Source organism: Eschrichtius robustus, chromosome 3 (assembly GCF_028021215.1).
Source record: "Eschrichtius robustus isolate mEscRob2 chromosome 3, mEscRob2.pri, whole genome shotgun sequence".
NCBI classification, from domain to species: Eukaryota; Metazoa; Chordata; class Mammalia; order Artiodactyla; family Eschrichtiidae; genus Eschrichtius; species Eschrichtius robustus.
This window is the reverse complement of record NC_090826.1, coordinates 100,513,963-100,537,442: the sequence shown is the minus strand read 5'-3', so window position 1 is coordinate 100,537,442 and position 23,480 is coordinate 100,513,963. Positions and strand designations below refer to the sequence as shown.

The 23,480-nt window shown below is 35.3% G+C and overlaps 1 protein-coding gene across 3 annotated transcripts in view; it reads left to right on the top strand.

Moving 5' to 3' along the window:
* The window catches only part of PTPN22 (protein tyrosine phosphatase non-receptor type 22), a 59,034-nt gene that overhangs the window by 23,628 nt on the left and 11,926 nt on the right, over positions 1–23,480 (top strand). For 2 of the 3 annotated variants that reach the window (XM_068538136.1, XM_068538138.1), the window contains 5 exons: positions 15,324–15,400; positions 15,549–16,366; positions 18,051–18,134; positions 18,283–18,392; positions 20,263–20,290. In XM_068538136.1, coding sequence (XP_068394237.1) covers positions 15,324–15,400; positions 15,549–16,366; positions 18,051–18,134; positions 18,283–18,392; positions 20,263–20,290 — 1,117 coding nt within the window. The remainder of the gene's footprint in view (positions 1–15,323; positions 15,401–15,548; positions 16,367–18,050; positions 18,135–18,282; positions 18,393–20,262; positions 20,291–23,480) is intronic. The other variant, XM_068538137.1, reaches the window with a different exon arrangement.

Sequence of the window (23,480 nt, the reverse complement as noted above, 5' to 3'; positions counted from 1 at the left end):
TTGAACTAGTAAAATGATAACACCTATAAGGCTTTGATAAGTTATGAATATATAATATAATAACTAGAGCCACCCCTACAAAAACTGTACAAAGATATATCTTAAAAAACGCTATAGGTAAATCAAAATGAAATTCCAAAGATGCAGGAAAAAGAAAAAGTCAGGAAAAAGAAAAGAGAAATGAGAAACAGAGAGAAAAAACAGAAAACAAAATATAAAGTTGGAGACTTAAGCCCTACCATATTAATAATTAAATTAAATGTAAATGGTACAAATACACCAATTAACAGATTGGCAGAGAGTATTGAAAACATGACCCAATTATATGCTGTCTATAAGAAACACACTTCAAATATATAGGTTGGTTTAAAATAAAGGATTGGAAAAAAGATATATCCTGTAAACATTAATAAAAGGAAAGCAGATGTAGCTATATTAATACCAGATAGACTTCAGAGTAAAGAAAATTATCACAGTTAGGGAGGGACATTGTATAATGATAAAAGGGTCCATCCCCCAATAAGATGTAGCAATCCTAAGTGTGTATGGACCAAACAGAGCTGCAAGATATGTGAAGCAAAAACTGATAGAACTAAAAGGAGCAATAGAAAACCCCACAGTTATAGTTGGAGACTTCAAAACCCCTCTCTCAAGAACTGATAGAAAACTCAACAGAAAGTCAGCAAGAGTATATGAGAACTTAACAACACCATTGACTAACAGGATCAAATTGATATTTATAGGATGCTCCACCCAACAATACAAGGATATACATTCTTTTCAAGTGCTGATTGAACATATACCAAGATGGATCATATCCTGGGCCATTAAACAATCTCAAAAATATAAAGAACTGATATCATATAGAATGTATTCTCTGACTACTATGGAATCAAACTAGAAGTCAATAGCAGAAGATAACAAGAAAAGATCCAAACACTTGGAAACTACACCAGACTCTTCTAAATAATCCATTGAGTCAGAAAGGAAGTTTCAAAGGAAATTTCTAAAAACCACATTGAACTGAATAAAAATGAGAATACCACATATCGAAATTTGTCGGACAGAGCTCCAGTAACGCTGGGAGGGAAGTTTATAGCCACCTACATGCATACATTAGAAAACAGTAAATGTCTCAAATCAGTAATCTGAGCTCCCACTTTATGAATCTAGGAAAAAAAAAAAAAGAGTGAAATAAACCCAAGAGAAACAGAAGGAAGGAAATAGTAAAGAGTATAAATCAATGAAATTGAAAACAGGAAAACAAAAGAGAAAAATCAGTGAACCAAAGATCTGGTTCTTTGAAAAGATCAACAAAATTGACAAACTTCTAGGAAGAATGATAAAGGAAAAAAGGGAAAAAATAAAAATTACCAATATCAGGAATGCAAAAGGGCCTATTTCTACAGACTTTGCAGATATCAAAAGGATAATAAAGGATATAGTATGAACAACTCAACACATACACATATGTCAACTTAGATAAAATAATGTATTACTTCCTCAAAAAACACAAACTACCACAGCTCCCTCAAGATGAAATAATTTGAATAGCCTCATAATGGTAAAGAAAACTGATTTCATAACTTAAAAATTTCCCAAAAAGAAATATCCAGGCTCACATAGTTTCACTTGAGAATTCTACCAAATCTTTAAGAAAGAATTAACACCAATTTTACACAATCTTTACCAGAAAATAGATGAGGAGGAGACAATTCTCCATTCATATTTTTTATTGTGGTAAAACTACAGTATTTTTACCACTATGGAAAAAATTACCATTTTAACCATTTTAAAATATGAGTGGCATTTAGTACCTTCACAACATGTGTGACCATCATTACTGTTTATTTCTAGAAATTTTTCATCATTCTAAACAGAAACTCTCCATCTCCTGTACCCAAACCCCTAATAGTTTCTATTCTACTTTCTGTCTCTATAAATTTGCCTATTCTAGGTACATGATATAAGTGTAGTCGTATATTTACTCTTTTTATCTGGCTTATTTCATGTAACATAATGTTTCAAGGTTCATCCATTTTGTAACATATATCAGAATTTCATTCCTTTTATGGCTTTATAATATTCCATTGTGTGTAATACCACATTTTACTTATCCATTCATCTGTTGATGGACACTTGGGTTGTTTCCACCTTTTGGCTATTGTGAATAATGCTCTTATAAAAACTGGTGTACAAATACTTGTTCAAGTCCCTATTTTAAATTCTTTTGGGTATATACCCAGAAGTGGAATTGCTGGATCATGCAGTAATTCTATGTTTAATTTTTTAAGGTACTGCCACACTGTTTTTCACAGTGGCTACAAAATTTTACATCCCCACCAGCATTGCACAAAGGTTCCAATTCCTCCACCTTCTTGCTAACGCTGGGTATTTTCTGTTTTTTTGTTTGTTTGTTTGTTTTTGGTTTTTAAGATAATAGCCATCCTAACGAGTGTGAAGTGGTATTTACGGCCTTGATTTTCATTTCCCTAATGATTAGTGATGTTGAACAGCTTTTCATGTGCTTACTGGCCATTTGTACATCTTCTTTGGACAAATATCTATCCAAGTCCTTTGCTCTTTTTTTCTCTAGGTTTTCTTTGTGGTAAAATATACATAAAATTTACTACCTTAACCAATCTTAGGTGTATAGTTCAGTGGTATTATGTACATTCATATTATTGTGCAACCATCACCACCATCCATTTCCAGAACTCCTTTCATCTTGCAAAACTGAAACTTTATACCCATTAAACACTAACTCCCCATTCTTCCCTAAGCCCAGCCCTTAGCAACCACCATTCTGCTTTGTCTCCCTATGAATTTGACTACTCTGGGTACCTCACCAGTACTTGTTAGTTTTTGCTTTTGTTTATTTGTTTTTTAGATAATAGCCACCCTAATGGGTGTAAAGTAGTATCTCATTGTGGTTCTGGTTTACATTTTCCTGGTTAGTGATGTTAAGCATCTTTGCATGTGTTCATTGGCCATTTGTATATCATCTTTGGCAAAATGTCTATTCTTTTGCCCATTTTTAAAAAAATTTGTTTTATTGAAGTATAGTTGATTTACAATGTTGTGTTAGTTTCTGCTGTACAGCAAAGTGATTCAGTTATACATATATATATATGTATATGTATATATTCTTTTTCATATTCTTTTCCATTATGGTTTATTAGAGGATATTGAATACAGTTCCCTGTGCTATACAGTAGGACCTTGTTGTTTATCCATTCTATATATAATGGTTTGCATCTCTTAATAGCCATCCTTCCATCCAAACTTCCAATCTATTCCTCTTCTACCTCTCCTCCCCCATGGCAACCACAATCTTGTTCTCTATGTCTGTGAGTCTGTTTCTATTTCATGGATAAGTGATATCGTATGGTATTTGTCTTTCTCTTTCTTAGTTCACTTATAATGATAATCTCTAGGTTCATCCATGTTGCTGCAAATGGCATTATTTCATTCCTTTTTATGGCTGGGTAATATTCCATTGTATATATATACCACATCTTCTTTATCCATTCATTTGTTCAAGGACATTTAGGCTGCTTCCATGTCTTGGCTATTACAAACTGTGCTGCTATGAACATAGGGGTGCATGTATCTTTTCTTTTTTTATTTTTTTTGTTTATTTGTTGAAAGAAATTTTCTTTTCTTTCTTTTTTTTCTTTTTTTATCTTTTCGAATTATACTTTTGTCTGGATATATGCTCAGGAGTAGGATTGCTGGATTGTATGGCAACTCTATTTTTAGTTTGTTGAGGACCTCCATACTGTTTCCATAGTGACTTCATCAATTTACATTCCCACCAACATTGTAGGAGGGTTCCCTTTTCTCCACACCCTCTCCAATATTTGTTATTTGTAGACTTTTTAATGATGGTCATTCGGACTGGTGTGAGGTGGTACCTCATTATAGTTTTGATTTGCATTTCTCTAATAATTAGTGATGATGAGCATCTTTTCATGTGCCTATTGGCCATCTGTATGTCTTCTTTGGAGAAATGTCTACTTAGGTCTTCTGCCCATTTTTTGATTGGGTTGTTTGTTTTTTTTGTTATTGAGTTGTATGAGCAGTTTGTATATTTTGGAAATTAAGCCGTTGTTGATTGCATCATTTGCAAGTATTTTCTCCCAGTCCCTAGGTTATCTTTTTGTTTGTTTCTGGCTTCCTTTGCTGTGCAAAAGCTTGTAAGTTTGATTAGGTCCCGTGTGTTTATTTTTTGCTTTGATGTCTATTGCCTTGGGAGAATGACCTAAGAAAACATCGGTATGACTTATGTCAGAGAATGTCTTGCCTATGTTCTTTTCCAGGAGTTTTATGGTGTCATGTCTTATATTTAAGTCTTTAAGCCATTTTGAGGTTTTTTTTGTGTATGGTGTGAGGGTGTGTTCTAACTTCATTGTTTTACATGCAGCTGTCCAACTTTCCCAACACCACTTGTTGAAGAGACTGTCTTTTCTCCTTAGTATATTCTTGCCTCCTTTGTTGAAGATTAATTGACTGAAGGTGTGTGGGTTTATTTCTGGGCTCTCTATTCTTTTCCATTGATCCATATGTCTGTTTTTGTGTCTTCTGCCCATTTTTGAGTTGGTCATTGTTGAGTTTTAGCAGTTCTCTATATATTCTGGATATTAATCCCTTATCAGATATGTGATTTGAAAATATTGTCTCCCTTTCTGTGTGTTGCCCTTTTACTCTGTTGATTGTGCCCTTTGATGTATAAGTTTTTAGTTTTCATAAAATCCAATTTGTCTATTTTTTATTTTTATTTATTTATTTATTTTTAATAAAATTTATGTATTTATTTATGGCTGCATTGGGTCTTCATTGCTGCACGCAGGCTTTCTCTAGTTGCAGCGAGCGGAGACTACTCTCAGTTGCGGTGTGTGGGCTTCTCATTGCAGTGGATTCTCTTGTTGTGGAGCAGGGGCTCTAGGCACGTGGGCTTCAGTAGTTGTTGCATGTGGGCTCAGTAGATGTGGCTTGCGGGCTCTAGAGTGCAGGCTCAGTAGTTGTGGCACACTGGCTTAGTTGCTCCATGGCATGTGGGATCTTCCCGGACCAGGGCTCAAATCCGTGTCCCCTGCATTGGCAGGCGGATTCTTAACCACTGCGTGACCAGGGAAGTCCTGTCTATTTTTCATTTTGTTGATAGTGCCTTTGGTGTCATATCCAAGAAATCATTGTCAAATCCAATGTCATGAAGCTTTCCATGTTTTCTTCTAAGAGTTTTAGTTTTTTGAGTTAATCTTTGTATTTACTGCAAGAGTCCAACTTCATTCTTTTGCATGTAGATGCCCAGTTTTCCCAGCACCATTTGTTGAAAAGACTGTCTTTTCTCCATTGAATGCTCTTGGCAGCCTCATCAAAAACCAATTACTCATAAGTGTGAATTTCTTGTTAGGCTCTCTATTTTATTCCATTAGTCTATACAGCTGTCCAGTGTCAGTACCACACTGTTTTATTACTGCATCTTTGTAGTACCTTTTGAAATCAGGAAGTATGAGTCCTACAACTTTGCTCTTCTTTTTCAAGATTGTTTGGGCTATTCAGAGTCCCTTGAGATTCTGCATGGATTTTTTATTTTAACATCTTTATTGGAGTATAATTGCTTTACAATGGTGTGTTAGTTTCTGCTTTATAACAGAGTGAATCAGCTATACATATACATATATCCCCATATATCCTCCCTCTTGCATCTCCCTCCCACCCTCCCTATCCCACCCCTCTAGGTGGTCACAAACCACCAAGCTGATCTCCCTGTGCTATGAGGCTGCTTCCCACTAGCTATCTATTTTACATTTGGTAGTATATATAAGTCCATGCCACTCTCTCACTTCATCCCAGCTTACCCTTCCCATTCCCTGTGTCCTCAAGTGCATTCTCTACATCTGTGTCTTTATTCCTGTCCTGCCCCTAGGTTCTTCAGAAACATTTTTTTTTTTTTACATTCCATATATATGTGTTAGCATATGTTATTTGTTTTTCTCTTTCTGACTTACTTCACTCTGTATGACAGTCTCTAGGTCCATCCACCTCACTACAAATAACTCAATTTCGTCTCTTTTTATGGCCGAGTAATATTCCATTGTATATATGTGCCACATCTTCTTTAACCATTTATCTGTCGATGGACAGAAAATGTATTGTAAATAGAGCTGCAAAGAACATTGTGGTACATGACTCTTTTTGAATTATGGTTTTCTCAGGGTATATGCCCAGTAGTGGGATTGCTGGGTCATATGGTAGTTCTAGTTTTAGTTTTTTAAGGAACCTCCATACTGTTCTCCATAGTGGCTGTATCAATTTACATTCCCACCAACAGTACAAGAGGGTTCTCTTTTCTCCACACCCTCTCCAGCATTTATTGTTTGTAGACATTTTGATGATGGCCATTCTGACTGGTGTGAGGTGATACCTCATTGTACTTTTCATTTGCATTTCTCTAATGATTAGTGATGTTGAGCATCCTTTCATGTGGTTGTTGGCAATCTGTATATCTTCTTTGGAGAAATGTTTGTTTAGGTCTTCTGCCCATTTTTGGATTGGGTTGTTTGTTTTTTTGATATTGAGCCACATGAGCTACTTGTAAATTTTGGAGATTAATCCTTTGTCAGTTGCTTCATTTGCAAATATTTTCTCCCATTCTGAGGGCTGCCTTTTTGTCTTGATTATGGTTTCCTTTGCTGTGCAAAAGCTTTCAAGTTTCATTCAGTCCCATTTGTTTATTTTCGTTTTTATTTCCGTTTCTCTAGGAGGTGGGTAAAAGAGGATCTTGCTGTGATTTATGTCATAGAGTGTTCTGCCTATGTTTTCCTCTAAGAGTTTCACAGTGTCTGGCCTTACATTTAGGTCTTTAATCCATTTTGAGTTTATTTTTGTGTATGGTGTTAGGGAGTGTTCTAATTTCATTCTTTTAAATGTACCTGTCCAGTTTTCCCAGCACCACTTATTGAAGAGGCTGTCTTTTTTCCATTGTATATTCTTGTCTCCTTTATCAAAAATAAGGTAACCATATGTGCGTGGGTTTATCTCTGGGCTTTCTATTCTGTTCCATTGATCTACCTTCCTGTTTTTGTGCCAGTACCATACTGTCTTGATTAATGTAGTTTTGTAGTATAATCTGAAGTCTGGGAGCCTGATTCTTCCAGCTCCATTTTTCTTTCTCAAGATTGTTTTTGCTATTCGGGGTCTTTTGTGTTTCCATACAAATTGTGAAATTTTTTGTTCTAGTTCTGTGAAAAATGCCATTGGTAGTTTGATAGGGACTGCAATGAATCTGTAGATTGCTCTGGGTAGTATAGTCATTTTCACAATGTGGATTCTTCCAGTCCAAGAACATGGTATATCTCTCCATCTGTGTGTATCATCTTTAATTTCTTTCATCAGTGTCTTTTAGTTTTCTGCATACAGGTCTTTTGTCTCCTTAGGTAGGTTTATTCCTAGGTATTTTATTCTTCTTGTTGCAATGGTAAATGGGAGTGTTTCCTTAATTTCTCATTCAGATTTTTTATCATCAGTGTATAGGAATGCAAGAGATTTCTGTGCATTAATTTTGTATCCTGCTACTCTGCCATATTCATTGATTAGCTCTAGTAGTTTTCTGGTAACATCTTTAGGATTCTCTATGTATAGTATCATGTCATCTGCAAACAGTGACAGCTTTACTTCTTCTTTTCCGATTTGTATTCCTTTTATTTCTTTTTCTTCTCTGATTGCTGTGGCTGAAACTTCCAAAACTATGTTGAATAATAGTGGTGAGAGTGGGCAAACTTGCCTTTTTCCTGATCTTAGCAGAAATGGTTTCAGTTTTTCACCATTGAGAACAATGTTGGCTGTGGGTTTGTCATATATGGCCTTCATTATGTTGAAGTAAGTTCCCTCGATGCCTACTTTCTGCAGGGTTTTTTTATCATAAAAGGGTGTTGAATTTTGTCAAAAGCTTTTTCTGCATCTATTGAGACGATCATATGGTTTTTCGCCTTCAATTTGTTAATATGGTTTATCACATTGATTGACTTGCGTATATCGAAGAACCCTTGCATTCCTGGGATAAACCCCACTTGATCATGGTGTATGATCCTTTTAATGTGCTGTTGGACTCTGCTAGTATTTTGTTGAGGATTTTTACATCTATGTTCATCGTGATATTGGCCTGTAGTTTTCTTTCTTTGTGACATCTTTGTCTGGTTTTGGTATCAGGGTGATGGTGACCTCATAGAATGAGTTTGGGAGTGTTTCTCCCTCTGCTATATTTTGGAAAAGTTTGAGAAGGATAGGTGTTAGCTCTTCTCTAAATGCTTGATAGAATTCTCCTGTGAAGCCATCTGGCCCTGGGCTTTTGTTTGTTGGAAGATTTTTAATCACAGTCTCAATTTCAGTGCTTGTGATTGGTCTGTTTATATTTTTTATTTCTTTCTGGTTCAGTCTCGGAAGGTTGTGCTTTTCTAAGAATGTGTCCATTTCTTCCAGGTTGTCCATTTTATTGGCATATAGTTGCTTGTAGTAATCTCTCATGATCCTTTGTATTTCTGCAGCGTCAGTTGTTACTTCTCCTTTTTCATTTCTAATTCTATTGATTTGAGTCTTCTCCCTTTTTTTCTTGATGAGTTTGGCTAATGGTTTATATTTTGTTTATCTTCTCAAAGAACCAGCTTTTAGGTTTATTGATCTTTGCTACTGTTTCCTTCAATTCTTTTTCATTTATTTCTGATCTGATCTTTATGATTTCTTTCATTCTGCTAACTTTGGGGTTTTTTTGTTCTTCTTTCTCTAATTGCTTTAGGTATAAGGTTAGGTTGTTTATTTGAGATGTTTCTTGTTTCTTGAGGTAGGATTGTAGTGGTATAAACTTCCCTCTTAGAACTGCTTTTCCTGCATCCCATAGGCTTTGGGTCATTGTGTTTTCATTGTCATTTGTTTCTAGGTATTTTTTTATTTCCTCTTTGATTTCTTCAGTGATCTCTTGGTTATTAAGTAGTGTATTGTTTAGCCTCCATGTGTTTGTATTTTTTCTGTAATTGATATCTAGTCTCATAACGTAGTGGTTGGAAAAAATACTTGATACAATTTCAATTTTCTCAAATTTACCAAAACTTGATTTGTAACCCAAGATATGATCTATCCTGGAGAATGTTCCATGAGCACTTGAGAAGAATGTGTATTCTGTTGTTTTTGGATGGAATGTCCTATAAATATCAATTAAGTCCATCTTGTTTAATGTATCAATTAAAGCTTGTGTTTCCTTATTTATTTTCATTTTGGATGACCTGTCCATTGATGAAAGTGGGGTGTTAAAGTCCCCTACTATGATTGTGTTACTGTCGATTTCCCCTTTTATGGCTGTTAGCATTTGCCTTATGTACTGAGGTGCTCTTATGTTGGGTGCATAAATATTTACAATTGTTATATCTTCTTCTTGGATTGATCCCTTGATTATTATGTCGTGTCCTTCTTTGTCTCTTGTAATAGTGTTTATTTTACAGTCTATTTTGTCTGATATGATAATTGCTACTCCAGCTTTCTTTTGATTTCCATTTGCATGGAATATCTTTTTCCATCCCCTCACTTTCAGTCTGTATATGTCCCTAGGTGTGAAGTGGGTCTCTAGTAGACAGCATATATAAGGGTCTTGTTTCTGTATCCATTCAGCCAGTCTATGTCTTTTGGTTGGAGCATTTAATCCATTTACATTTAAGGTAGTTATTGATCTGTATGTTCCTATTACCATTTTCTTGATTATTTTGGATTTGTTATTGTAGGTCTGTTCCTTCTCTTGTGTTTCCTGCCTAGAGAAGTTCCTTTAGCATTTCTTGTAAAGCTGGTTTGGTGGAGCTGAATTCTCTTAGCTTTTGCCTGTCTGTAAAAGTTTTAGTTTCTCCGTCGAATCTGAATGAGACCCTTGCTGGGTAGAGTAATCTTGGTTGTAAGTTTTTCCCTTTCATCACTTTAAATATGTCCTGCCTCTCCCTTCTGGCTTGCAGAGTTTCTGCTGAAAGATCAGCTGTTAACCTTATGGGGATTCCCTTGTATGTTATTTGTTGTCTTTCCCTTGCTGCTTTTAATATTTTTTCTTTGTATTTAATATTTAATAGTTTGATTAATACGTGTCTTGGCGTGTTCCTCTTTGGATTTATCCTGTATGGGACTCTCTGTGCTTCCTGCACTTGATTGACTATTTCTTTTCCCATATTAGGGAAGTTTTCAACTATAGTCCTTCAAATATTTTCTCACTCCCTTTCTTTTTCTCTTCTTCTGGACCCCTATAATTAGAATGTTGGTGCATTTAATGTTTTCCCAGAGGTCTCTAAGACTGTTCTCAATTCTTTTCATTCTTTTTTCTTTATTCTGCTCTGCAGTAGTTATTTCCACCATTTTATCTTCCAGGTCACTTATCCGTTCTTCTGCCTTAGTTATTCTGCTATTGATTCCTTCCAGAGAATTTTTAATTTCATTTATTGTGTTGTTCATCATTGTTTGTTTGCTCTTTAGTTCTTCTAATTCTCCTTGTTAAACATTTCTTGTATTTCCTCCGTTCTATTTCCAAGATTTTGGATCATCTTTACTATCATTACTCTAAATTCTTTTTCAGGTAGACTGCCTATTTCCTCTTCATTTGTTTGGTCTGGTGGGTTTTTACCTTGCTCCTTCATCTGCTGTGTGTTTTCTGTCTTCTCATTTTGCTTAACTTAATGTGTTTGGGGGTCTCCTTTTCGCAGGCTGCAGGTTCATAGTTCTTGTTGTTTATGGTGTCTGCCTGCAGTGGCTAATGTTGGTTCAGTGGGTTGTGTAAGCTTCCTGGTGGAGGGGACTGGTGCCTGTCTTCTGGTGATGAGGCTGGATCTTGTCTTTCAGGTGGGCAGGACCGTGTCTTATGGTGTGTTTTGCGGTGTCTGTGACCTTATTATGATTTTAAGCAGCCTCTCTTCTAGTGGGTGGGGTTGTTTCCCTGTCTTGCTAGTTGTTTGGCATAGGGTGTCCAGCACTGTAGCTTGCTGGTCATTGAGTGGAGCTGGGACTTAGCATTGAGATGGAGATCTCTGAGAGAGCTTTAGCTGTTTGATATTACTTGGAGCCAGGAGGTCTCTGGTGGACCAATGTCCTGAACTCGGCTCTCTCACCTCAGAGGCACAGGCCTGACACCCGGCCGGAGCACCAAGACCCTGTCAGCCACACAGATCAGAAGAAAACGGAGAAAAAAAGAAAGAAAGAATGAAAGAAAGAAAGAAAGAAAGAAAGAAAGAAAGAAAGAAAGAAAGAAAGAAAAGAAAGCTATTAAGATAAAAATAAATATTAAAAATATAAATAAATTAAAAATTAATAAAAAAAGAAAGAAGAGAGTAACAAAACCAAAAAACAAATCCACCAATGATAACAAGCACTAAAAACTATACTAAAAAAACCCCAAAAACAGACAGGCAGAACCCTAGGACAAATGGTACAAGCAAAGCTATACAGAGAAAATCACACAAAGTAGCATAGACATACACACTCACAAAAAGAGAAAATGGAAAAAAAAAAAAAATATATATATATAAAGGAGGAAGAGAGCAACCAAATCAATAAACAAATCTACCAATGATAATAAACTCTAAATACTAAACTAAGATAAACATAAAACCAGAAACAAATTAGATGCAGAAAGCAAACCCCAAGGCTACAGTTGCTCCCAAAGTCCACTGGTCCTCCATTTTGGGATGATTTGTTGTTTATTCAGGTATTCCAGAGATGCAGGGTACATCAAGTTGATTGTGCAGATTTAATCCGCTGCTCCTGAGGCTGCTGGGTGGAATTTCCCTTTCTCTTCTTTGTTCGCACAGCTCTTGGGGTTCAGCTTTGGATTTGGCCCCGCCTCTGTGCGAGGTTGCCTGAGGGCGTCTTTTGGGAAGTCTGAGGTCTTCTGACAGTGTTCAGTAGGTGTTCTGTAGGAGTTGTTCCACATGTAGATGTATTTCTGACGTATTTGTGGGGAGGAAGGTGATCTCCACGTCTTACTCCTCCAACATCTTGAAGGTCTCTCTCTGCATGAATTTTAAGATGAGGTTTTCTATTTCTGCAGAAGCACCTTTGGAATTTTTATAAGGATTGCATTGAATCTGTAGATCACTTTGTGTAATGTTATCGTAACAATATAATGTCTTCCACTTCATGAACATCGAATGTCTCTCCATTTATTTTATTTGTCAGCAATGGTTTGTAGTTTTCAGTATATAAGTCTTTCACTTCCTTGGTTAAGTTTATTCCTTAGTATGTATATTTTTGATACATATATATATATATATTAGAATTGCTTTCCTAATTTCCTTTTCAGAATGTTTACTGCTAATGTATAGTAGTGCAACTGGTTTTTGTGTGTTGATTATATATTCTGCAATTTTGCTGAATTGGTTTATTAGCTGTAGCATGTTTTTTTGTGAGTGTGTGTGGAATCTTTCAACATATAAAATTATGTCATCTGCAAATGAAGGTAACTTTACTTCCTCCTTTCCCATTTTAATGCCTTTATTTGTTTGTTTGCTTTCTTACCTAATTGCTCTGGCTAGAACTTCTGGTATTATGTTGAATAAAAATGGCAAAAATTGGCATCCTTGTCTCATGCCTGATCTTGGGGGAAAGCTTTCAGTCCTTCACCTTTGAGTATGATATTAGCTGTGGGTTTTTCATATATGGCCTTTATCATGTTGAGGAAGTTCCCTTATATTCCCAGTTTATTAAGTATTTTTATCATGAATTCGTCAAATTTTTTTCTTCCTCAATCGATATGATCATGTGGGTTTCTTCTCCTTAATTCTATTAATATGATATATTACACTGATTAATTTTTGAATGTTGAACCATCCTTGCACTCTGGAAATAAATCTCACTTGGTCATGGTGTGTAATCCTTTTACTATGCTGAACTCAGTTTGCTAGTATTTTATTGAGGACTTTCTCATCAATATTCATAAAGAATATTGGTCTGTGGTTTTCTTTTGCCTGTAACATCTTTGTCTAGCTTTGGCAACAGAGAATTACTGTCCTCATTGCATGACTTAGGAGTGTCATTCAAGTTTTAGGAAGAGTTCGTGCAGGATTGGCATTTATTCTTCCTTAAATGTTTGGTACAATTCACCAATGAAGCCATCTGGTCCTGGACTTTTCTTTGTTGGGAAAATATTTGATTACTGATTCAGCCTACTTGCTAGTTGTAGGTCTATTCAGATTTTCCATTTCTTTCTGAATCAGTTTTGGTTGATCATATGTTTTTAGGAATTTGTTCATTTAATCCAGGTCATACAATTTGTTGGCATACAATTATTCATATTATTATCTTATACTTTTTGTTTCTGTGAAATTAGTAGTAATGTCCCCACTTTTATTTCTGTAATTTGAGATTTTAGCAATTTCAGTCTTCTCTTTTTCCCTTAGTCAGTCTCTAGCTAAAGGTTTGTGAATTTTACAGCTCTTTTCAAAGGATCAAATTTTGGTTTTGTTGGTTTTCTCCATTGTTTTCTCTATTTCATTTATCTCTGCTCTAATCTTTTAATATTTCCTTCCTTCTGCTAGCTTTGTGTTTAGTTTGTTCTTATTCTAGTTCCTTAAGGTATAAAGTTAGGTAATTAATTTGAAATCTTTCTTCCAGGCATTCACAGCTGTAAATTTACCTCTAAGCACTGCTTTCACTGTATTCCATACATTTTGGTATGATGTATTTTCATTCATTTCTAAGTATTCTCTAATTTCTATTGTGATTTCTCCTTTGACCCATTGGTTGTTTAAGAGGGTTTAATTTACACATACCTGTGAATTTTCCAGGTTTCCTTCTGTTATTGATTTCTAGTTTCAACCCATTATGATTGAAAAAGATACTTTGTATGACTTCTCTCTTTTAAAATTTATTAAAGCTTGTTTTGTGGCCTAACATCTGGTCTATCCTGGAGAATGTTCCATGTATGTTTGAGAAGAATGTATGTTTTGTTGGGTAGAGTGTTCTATGAGTGTTTGTTAGTTCTTATTTGTTTACATGATTGTTCATGTCTGTCCTCTGTCTCCTTGTTGATCTGATTTTTCTATTCATTATTGAACGTGGAGTATTAAAGTCTCTGTATCAGTTTACTAGGCTTGCTGTAACAAGTACCACAAACCAAGGAGGGTTTAAAACAACAAATTAATTTTCTCACAGTTCTGGAGTCACAAAGTCTAAAATTAAGGTGTCAGCAAGGCCATGCTCTCTCTCATAGCTCTAGGGGAAGAATCTTCCTTGCCTATTGCTATTTTTTGGTTTTTCCAGCAATCCTTGTTGTACTTTGGCTTGAGGATACATTACTGCAGTCCAGTCTCTGCCTCCATCATCACACCACATTCTCCCTGTGTGTCTCTGAGTCTCTCTTTTCTCTTTTTGTAAGGACACAAGTCATTGCATTAGGGCCCACCCTAATCCAATATGACCTCATCTTAACTAATTACATCTGCAAAGACCCTATTTCCAAATAAGGTCACATTCACAGATTTCCGGGATTAGATTTTAACATATCTTTTTGAGAGTCACAATTAAACCCGCTACAGGTGGAATCTTATAATTGCTGACTTTTTAAAAAAACATATTGAAACATCCCTGAAGGCAGGATATATTGTACAATTGATGGTAGCTTGGATTCCATGAGCCATAGTAACAAATTTCATAATGTGATAATTCCTATGAAGAAAATAAAGATTGAGAGTGTTTGGGCAAGTGGGTGGGAGTGTGATTTTAGGTTGAGTGGTCAGGAGAGGTTTCCTTATGTAGGTGAAATTTAAGTAGAGAATAATTACTTAGAAAGAGCCAGCCATGCAAAATCTGGAGCAAAATATTTCAATCAGAGGGAATAGTAAGAGTAAAAGCATCGAATTGGTAACGAGTTTGGTATGCTTATGGAATGGCAAGAAAACCAGTATAGCTGGAGCACAGTAAGGAAGAAAAATGTAGAACAAGATAAGTATGAGGACATAACATAAAAGGTTGAGATGATGAAAGTTCTGAAAGTAAAGTGTTCCTGAGAATAAAGTTATATTTTAAATAAACAACATTTTAGAACTTCCACATATGAAAAGATGATGTTATAAGCAAATCCTTCTCAATTTCTATAACACTATTTAATCCTTTATTTTGATCCTTTTGATTTCAGTATGTGAACAAGTTACTGCTGGGTTCAATATTTTGGAAACTCATATGACTCTTTCATGAATTATTTTAAATCTTTATATTTTCTGAAAAATAACTTCTTAGTCTTATGAATGCTAAAATCTCTCACGGCCATTGCGTCACTAAAAAACAATCTCTTACTTCTCTTGAAGATTCAAGCAAAGTATTCAGTTTCTAAGCAAAATCCCAATCAAGAAGCAGATTCTTATTCTCCTAATTTACCAAAAAGGTGAGTATAATTTTACACATCTAAATGTTATCTAATTGTGTCTGGGAGGAAAATCTCATGCTTATATCTCATAGTGATGCTGAGAAGAGGATATGGGAAGAGACCTCTTTGGGATATGGTATCATCATTACTTTCTTTTTTGTTTCAGCATCATAAAAGAAGCAAAAGTGATGAACCAACAGAGCAAAGGAAGGATAAGGGTGAAAAGTGCAGAAGCTTCTTCCTTTGACCTCAGGATTTCTGAAATAAGTGAAAAGGAAGGGTTAGTAATGCACCCTTCTAAACAGAGCAGTTCTTTAGAGTTTTTGGAGCTAAATTGTGGTTGTAACAAAAATGCTGACACAACCATGAAATGGGAGAGAAAGGTATTCCCAATAGCTGGGGAGCCTCTTCAGAAGCATCAAAGTTTGGACTTGAGCTCCATTTTGTTTGGAGCACGTCCTAACTCTAAACCTGTAAATGCAGCAGGAAGATGTTTTAATTTAAAGGGGCCAATAATGCGGACCAAATCAACTCCCTTTGAATTGATGCAACAGAGAGACACCAAAGAGTTGGACGTCAAGGAAAATTTTTATTTGGAATCTCACCCACACAATTCTTGTCTTGAGCAGGCTCAAAAAGTGATGCATGTTTCTTCAGCAGAACTGAATTATTCACCATCATATGACTCTAAGCATCAAATGTGCAATGCCTCTAATGCAAAGCAGCATGACTCTGGTGCTTTTAAAGTACTTTCTTACATGTCTTTAGTAGAAGATCCTTATTTTTCATCATTGTCTCCAAGTAGTGCTGGTTCTAAGATGTCTCTTGATTTACCTGAGAAGCAAGATGAAACTGTTTTACCTTGTTCTTCACTGCCAAAATCTTCTACAACCCTCTTTCCTTATTACAATTCACGTGATTCTTTAGCACTGACTCCTCCGACCAATTTCCCCCCACCACTGACCCAAGAGACAGCAGTAGTAGGTAAGTTATTTTTAAAAGTTTGTACAGCATTTTAGATTTGACTTTGTTTCTATAAGATACGTTTTTTTTTACCCCCCCACCCTCTTATCCTTCTCTGCTTCCTTCTCCTTTTTCTCCTCCTCAAAAAAATAAATTCCATGAGTGTTTTGATGATGTGATAAGTTGAAAATAGCAATAACAGATATGTAATATTCCATGAAACAAGCAATAGTGGAGGCAGTCAGATCTGGTACAGGACCTATGCCAGCAGGCGTGCTTCTAAAGGCAGCAGTCCTCATTCCTAGAAGTGTCTATCAAATGTCCACAATTTTGTTATACAGCAGAAACTAACACAACATTGTAAAGCAATTATACTCCAGTAAAGATGTTAAAAAAAAAAAGTCCACAATTTATCCTTAGCATGCAGAAGCAACTTCCAAAAAAACATCAGAAAAGATTTGATCAACAGCACCACATGGTCACTCAGAATTTTTGTTGGAGAATCATGTGTCTATACTAAATTGAACAGATTGCTCAGAATTGAATTTTCTTCCTGCAGGAGCTGGAAGAGGAGGACTTGATTCCCTCTTGTCCTTTTATAATAAATTTAGAGATGAGGATACATGTTCAGTATTCCGTATGATATTTTAATCTTATGCGACTTTAATTTCATATTTTATCTCTTATAGTTCTGTATTTTTGCATATTATGCATATTGTTTCATATTACTGAGTGGTTTGAAAGTAGAAGTAAATATTTGGTTAGATAATTATAATAGTTTGATATGAAAGAAGACGTTGTGAAAGAAGAGTTAAAGCAAGTTTAACTCTCTTAGATATGTCATCAGAAATTTATAAAGAATGATCCACCTAGGTAGGAAGTAGAGAAAGCTTTTTCTCTATGACATTATTTACTGTACAGAGTTCCTCAATAGATATGTACATGCATAGTTTTGTTATAAAAATATTTCATCTGGATCTAGTTTCTTCTTTGGTTAGAAGGAAGGATTACATACTTTGATCTTGTTTTATGATTTAACGAAATTTTATTTTTCTAGATACCTATAGCTCTGTAAACTTCCCTGAGTGTCAGCATTAGGAACCAAATCCTTATCTTCAAGGGTTGTAGCAACATTGACATGTCTGCCATCTGGTGGCAGTTTCTCATAATAGCATTAAAATTCTATAAAAATTCTGAATACTTCTATAGAAATATAGAAAACCTTGTTATACCATTTTTTTGTAAACAGGAAAAATATCAATATTCTTAATTCTATAAGAATGAAGAAGAGATACTAAAATCTTTGTGATTTTTACCTGCTCTGTAATTGAATCTTTGGCATGTCAACGTGCTTTATGATGTTGTATATTCTATGTAAAACAAAAGGCAAGAGTTATGGAGAAAACAATCCAAAGCTTCCTAAATTAATATAAGATGTTACATTATGTTAACTGATACTCAGTGACTTAATCAAAATACCTTTGAGCTTTTAAAAGAAATAATAAATCTTGAAGAAAAATCAAAATCCGCCTGGGTTTCCAATTTAGGATTAGAGAATTTATGTTGTTTTCTCCTTGAGTGAAGAGATACCAGCTTAAATATATTAATGATGCTTGACATAATTTGTATCAAGATTAGAATATAAGAATTTTCTTTGGATTTTTCTAATTAAAATTTTTGATTATATTTCGGACATTTTGGATAGCAACTTCTTCAAGAATAAATGATGAAATTCCCCCTCCGCTTCCTGAACGGACACCTGAATCTTTTATTGTGGTAGAGGAAGCTGGTGAGTACAGTTCAGTAAGTGTAAAATAAAGTGTGGATTAACTATATTACTTCTTAGGTCTTCTCAATATTCTGTGTGCTATTGCCGAGTAACAATTGCTCTCTAAAATTACAGCACTAAAATTGAAACATATTTACTTTTTTTACAGGAGAATTCCCCCTGGATGTTCCCAAATCTTCATCTTCAGCTGTGAAGGTAAAAATTGGAACATCACTAGAATGTAGTAGAACATCTGAATCAAAGAAATTTGATGATTTGGTAAGACTTAGACCAAGCAAGGTCAATAACTTTTTTCTGACTCTACTCACTTGGATTCAACGGACTATAGTCCTATTCCTTATATATACATTTTTTTTTCATAAATTTACTTATTTATTTATTTATTTTTGGCTGCATTGGGTCTTCGTTGCTGCGCGCAGGCTTTTCTCTAGCTGCGGTGAGCGGGGGCTACTCTTCGTTGCGGTGCGTGGGCTTCTCATTGCAGTGGCTTCTCTTGTTGCAGAGCGTGGGCTCTAGGCACACGGGCTTCAGTAGTTGTGGCACGCAGGCTCAGCAGTTGTGGCTTGCGGCCTCTAGAGCTCAGGCTCAGTAGTTGTGGAGCACGGGCTTAGTTGCTCGGCGGCATGTGGGATCTTCCCGGACCAGGGCTTGAACTCATGTCTCCTGCACTGGCAGGCGGATTCTTAACCACTGCGCCACCAGGGAGGCCCCTTCCTTTTATTTTTAACACCTATCACTTAGTAAATCCTAGGCGGATACTATTTATAAAACAATGTGCTAGAGGATGTGGGGGATAAAAAGATGTATAAGACACAATTATTGCCCTTAAGAAACTTACAGTTCAGTAGTGGGGATATAGCATGTGTACACAAGTCTTTATTTTTGTCTGTATTTATTATAACAAGGCAAATATAATCAGTGCCATATGGAAGATAAGAACTTTGAAACTGTGAGAGATCCCTTCAGGTTGGAAGTGATCAAGGAAGACAGTGAAAGAAGAAACATTTGACTTTATTCTTGAAGGACAGTTAAGGCAAAAATAATTGTTTCATAAGTAGATTGCTTGTTCATAGCAGTCATCTGGTAGGCTGTTTCTTGTTAGCTGTGATAACATAGAGAGTAGTTTTTTAAAAAAAATAACAGATGTCTATATTATTTAAGATAAACCTTTTGGAATAATGTTCCCTGCTTCTAGAAGAAAAACCTATACCTTCAACAATCTGTTATTCATTTGTATATAATTCTATGAACCAACTATCTTAAAATTTCAGAGATCAGAAAAGTAATTAACTAAAACATTTAAACACACTTACAGTTGCAGTGCTGGCGGGCAAATATTCCCTGCCTTATAAATTACACTTTTTTTTTTCTCTTTAATTTATTTTATTTATTTATTTTTAGCTGTGTTGGGTCTTTGTTGCTGCGTGCGGGCTTTCTCTAGGTGCAGCGAGTGAAGGCTACTCTTCGTTGTGGTGCACGGGATTCTCATTGTGGTGGCTTCTCTTTTTGCAGGGCATGGGCTCTAGGCACGCGGGCTTCAGTAGTTGTGGCACGTGGGCTCAGTAGTTGTGGCTCACAAGCTCTAGAGAGCAGGCTCAGTAGTTGTGGCACATGGGCTTAGTTGCTCCGCGGCATGTGGGATTTTCCCGGACAAGGGCTTGAACCCATGTCCTCTGCATTAATAGGCGGATTCTTAACCACTGCGCCACCAGGGAAGCCCTTAAATTACACTTTTAATGTGCTAGTAACTGTTACTATTATTGCTAATGGTCTTTATCTTAACAACTCCCAGAGTAAAGAACAATCACTACTTTTTCAGTGTCATGAAGTAATTTCAGTGGCAACAACCTTACCTGGAATTAAATTTTCAGGGAAATGTTCTGAGTAGGAAGGAAATAACTATAAAAAGGATCAATTTAGGACCAATATTCATGACATATACAAATCACTGTAGGAGTGGATGATTCTTCACAGTTCAGCACATTTATAAATTAGGAAAAATAGGGTCAACATTTCATAACTATCTCTAGTGGTATATGAAATATAATTTTAAAATGCTATTTATTGCTTTGAGTTTATAGATTTGTATACATGTTCTTCTTTCACTTTGACTTTCTTTCTTTTTCAGAGTGTAAAACCCCAGAGTCCCAAATCAGGTAAAAAATTTTCTTTGGCTTTAGATGACATTTAGCCCTAAGAATTTGTACTGCAAGAATGGCTCATTAAGTTTAGAGTAATTCACCTCAGGAGATGACATGGTTTCCATAATAGCTTCCACTATTTGTTGATTTATTTCTGGTTTTCCTAGGCTAGTAGTTTTGTTTTGTCAAGGGCAAAAGGAAGACAGGATTTTAGAATTCTGCTCCTTGATATATAGCCCTAAAAAAACAAACAAACAAAAAACCCCAAACTATTTTAGATACAATCTCTTAAAACTTTGCAGCAGTTCCATTTTACTGGTTTTATCATTGTTAACAGTGTGATTCTAAAAAGTTATTTCTGGTCACTTAGGTCTTTAACTTGCCACTGCTTCTCTAGTACTTTCCTGCTTGTTTTATACATTGAATAACAACATCAACAGCAAACATCCTTTGAACACTGATAGGTACTTTACATACATTATAACAGGTAGTAGTTGCCCTTAACACATTTATTCATATTAACATATTGTTCAAATACGTAAATAAGCAGTATAACATAGAGGTTAAAAAGCATGAGCTTTGGTGTCAGGTAGACTTTCATTCAAATCCCCAGCCTACCAATAGTTATCAAAATCTATGACCTTGGTTACATTACATACTTTATCGATTTTTCTCACTTATAAAATGAGGATAATAGAACTCCCCTTCTAAGATGATTTTTGTGAGGATCTAGTAAGATAAAGCATATAAAGCTTTTTGCACAGTGGTTGTCAAATAATAAGCTCTCATTAAATGTTACCTATTATAACTTTTATTAGGTAATTATTAAATGAACATTTCCTAAGCAAGTTCCGTGTGCCTTATACAGTGTTAGAATAGGCAGGATATTTAAGAAAGGACACTGCTTAATGATTATATATGTATTCAAATTGGGTAGACAAAATTAGCACTCACTTGGAACCATTAAGTGATAATCTATGTGGCACTGATTATCATCACCAGGAATCTGGAAAAAAGAAAGGTATCACTGGAGTGGTTAGGAAAGGCTTGAGTAGGTGAAAGAAATTTAAGAATATGGATAGAGGAAAAAAGAAGGAATTCCAGGAGCAGGGATCAGAGTAGCAGTGACTCAAAGGTAAAAATAAGCATGATGGGTACAGAGAAATGGTAAGTAGGTTAATTTAATTGCAACAGAGGTTCTATTATAGGGAAATATGGAAAATAAATTTGGATAGATAAAATGTGGGAAAATTCCGAAGGACTTAAAAGCTAGGCAGATGAAATATCCACAACAGATAAATCTATGTATAGAGAAAGCAGATTTGTGGTTGCCAATCTAATCTGGAGGGAATGGGGAGAGACTGCTAAATGAGTGTGGAGTTTCTTTTCAGGACGATTAAAATTTTGGAACTAGATTGTGGTGATGATTGCACATCATTGTGAATGTACTAAATGTCATTAACGGCAAATTTTGTTACGTGTATTTTATCACACACGAAGCTTGGCAGAAGAATTTAAATTTAATTCAGTAAGTAATAAGCATTGTAGGTTCTTCATCAGGGGAGTATTAAGATGAAAATGGTATTTTGGGAAGGTATTTGTCAGGATATCGTTACCTGAAAGTTATAGTCTCATAATATTTCCTAAAATCAAGCGGGAAGGTGATAAGCTACTTCAGAGTAGTTATCAAATATTTATCAAATGCCTACTATATGCCAGTTATTGTATTAGGTGATGGAAATAAGTATTGTACTTAATTTTTGCATATTACCCAGCATATAAGGAATAAACAAGAGAACTTGCTTTATAGGTAAGTCCTAAGACGTGAAAAACCCAATGACTGAAGACAGATAAAACTCTAGCACTTAACCACATACTCATTTTCAAAAGACATTAATAGGGACTTATCTGGCAGTCCAGTGGTTACAACTCTGCGCTTCCAATGCAGGGGGTGCGGGTTCGATCCCTGGTCAGGGAACTAAGATCCCACCTGCCACGCGGTGTGGCCAAAAAATTAAAAAAAAAAAAAAAGACATTAATAAAGTATATAATTATACTTAGCGCTGTATAGCGAGAAGCGTACATCAATAGAACACCGTTTGTGTTCTAGGACTTACATTGTGGGAAAATAGCTCCATTATTTAAAATTCTTTATCATGGAAATTTTCAAACACACAGTTTAAATCTACCATAATAGCAGTAATCACACTAATAAAATTAATAATAATTCCTTAATATTATCTAATATACAGACTTTGTTCAATTTTCTCAAACTGTCTCAAACATGTCTTTTTACAGTTGGTTTATGTGAAGCTGGATTCAAACAAAGTCTGCACATTGCCTTTAGTTTATGTTTCTTAAGCCTTTTAAAGTTTGTAACAGTTCTTCTTTTTATGTTTTCTCATGCCATTTATTTGTTGAGGGAATGGGCCATTTGTCCTTAAGATTGGCTAATATTCTGGACTTGGCTGTTTGTATCCTCATGGTTTTATTTAACATGCTCCTTTATCTCCAGGATTCTCTGTAAAATTGTAGTAAGATTAGAAGCTTGACTAAATTCAGGTTCAGTTTCTTTGGAAGAATACTTCTGTAAGTGAGCTACAAGTTTGTGATGAAGCATTGGCTCATTGGCGAAAGAGCTAGAATAACAAAGTTCTTGAGGCTCCAGTCAACGTTCAGATAATTTTTTATTTGGCTGTTGTAGGTTAATATTGAAAAATTGGAAAAGTTATACAAAACCAAAAAGGGATTTTTTAAAATAATTTTTATTGGAGTATAGTTGATTTACAATGTTGTGTTCGTTTCAGGTATACAGCAAAGTGAATCAGTTATACACATACATATATCCACTCTTTTTTAGATTCTTTTCCCATATAGGCCATTACAGAGTATTGAGTAGAGTTCCCTGTGCTATACAGTAGGTCCTTATTAGTTATCTATTCTATATATAGTAATGTGTATATGTCAATCCCAATCTCCCAATCTCCCAATTTATTCCTCCCCCCCACTTCCCCTTTGGTGACCATAAATTTGTTTTCTACACCTGTGATTCTGTGTTTTGTGACTAAGTTGATTTGTACCATTTTTTAGATTCCATGTATAAGCAATATCATATGATTTTTTTTTTATAGACTTTTACTTTTTTTTTTTTTAAGTATTTGTTTATTTATTTATTTATGGCTGTGTTGGGTCTTCGTTTCTGTGC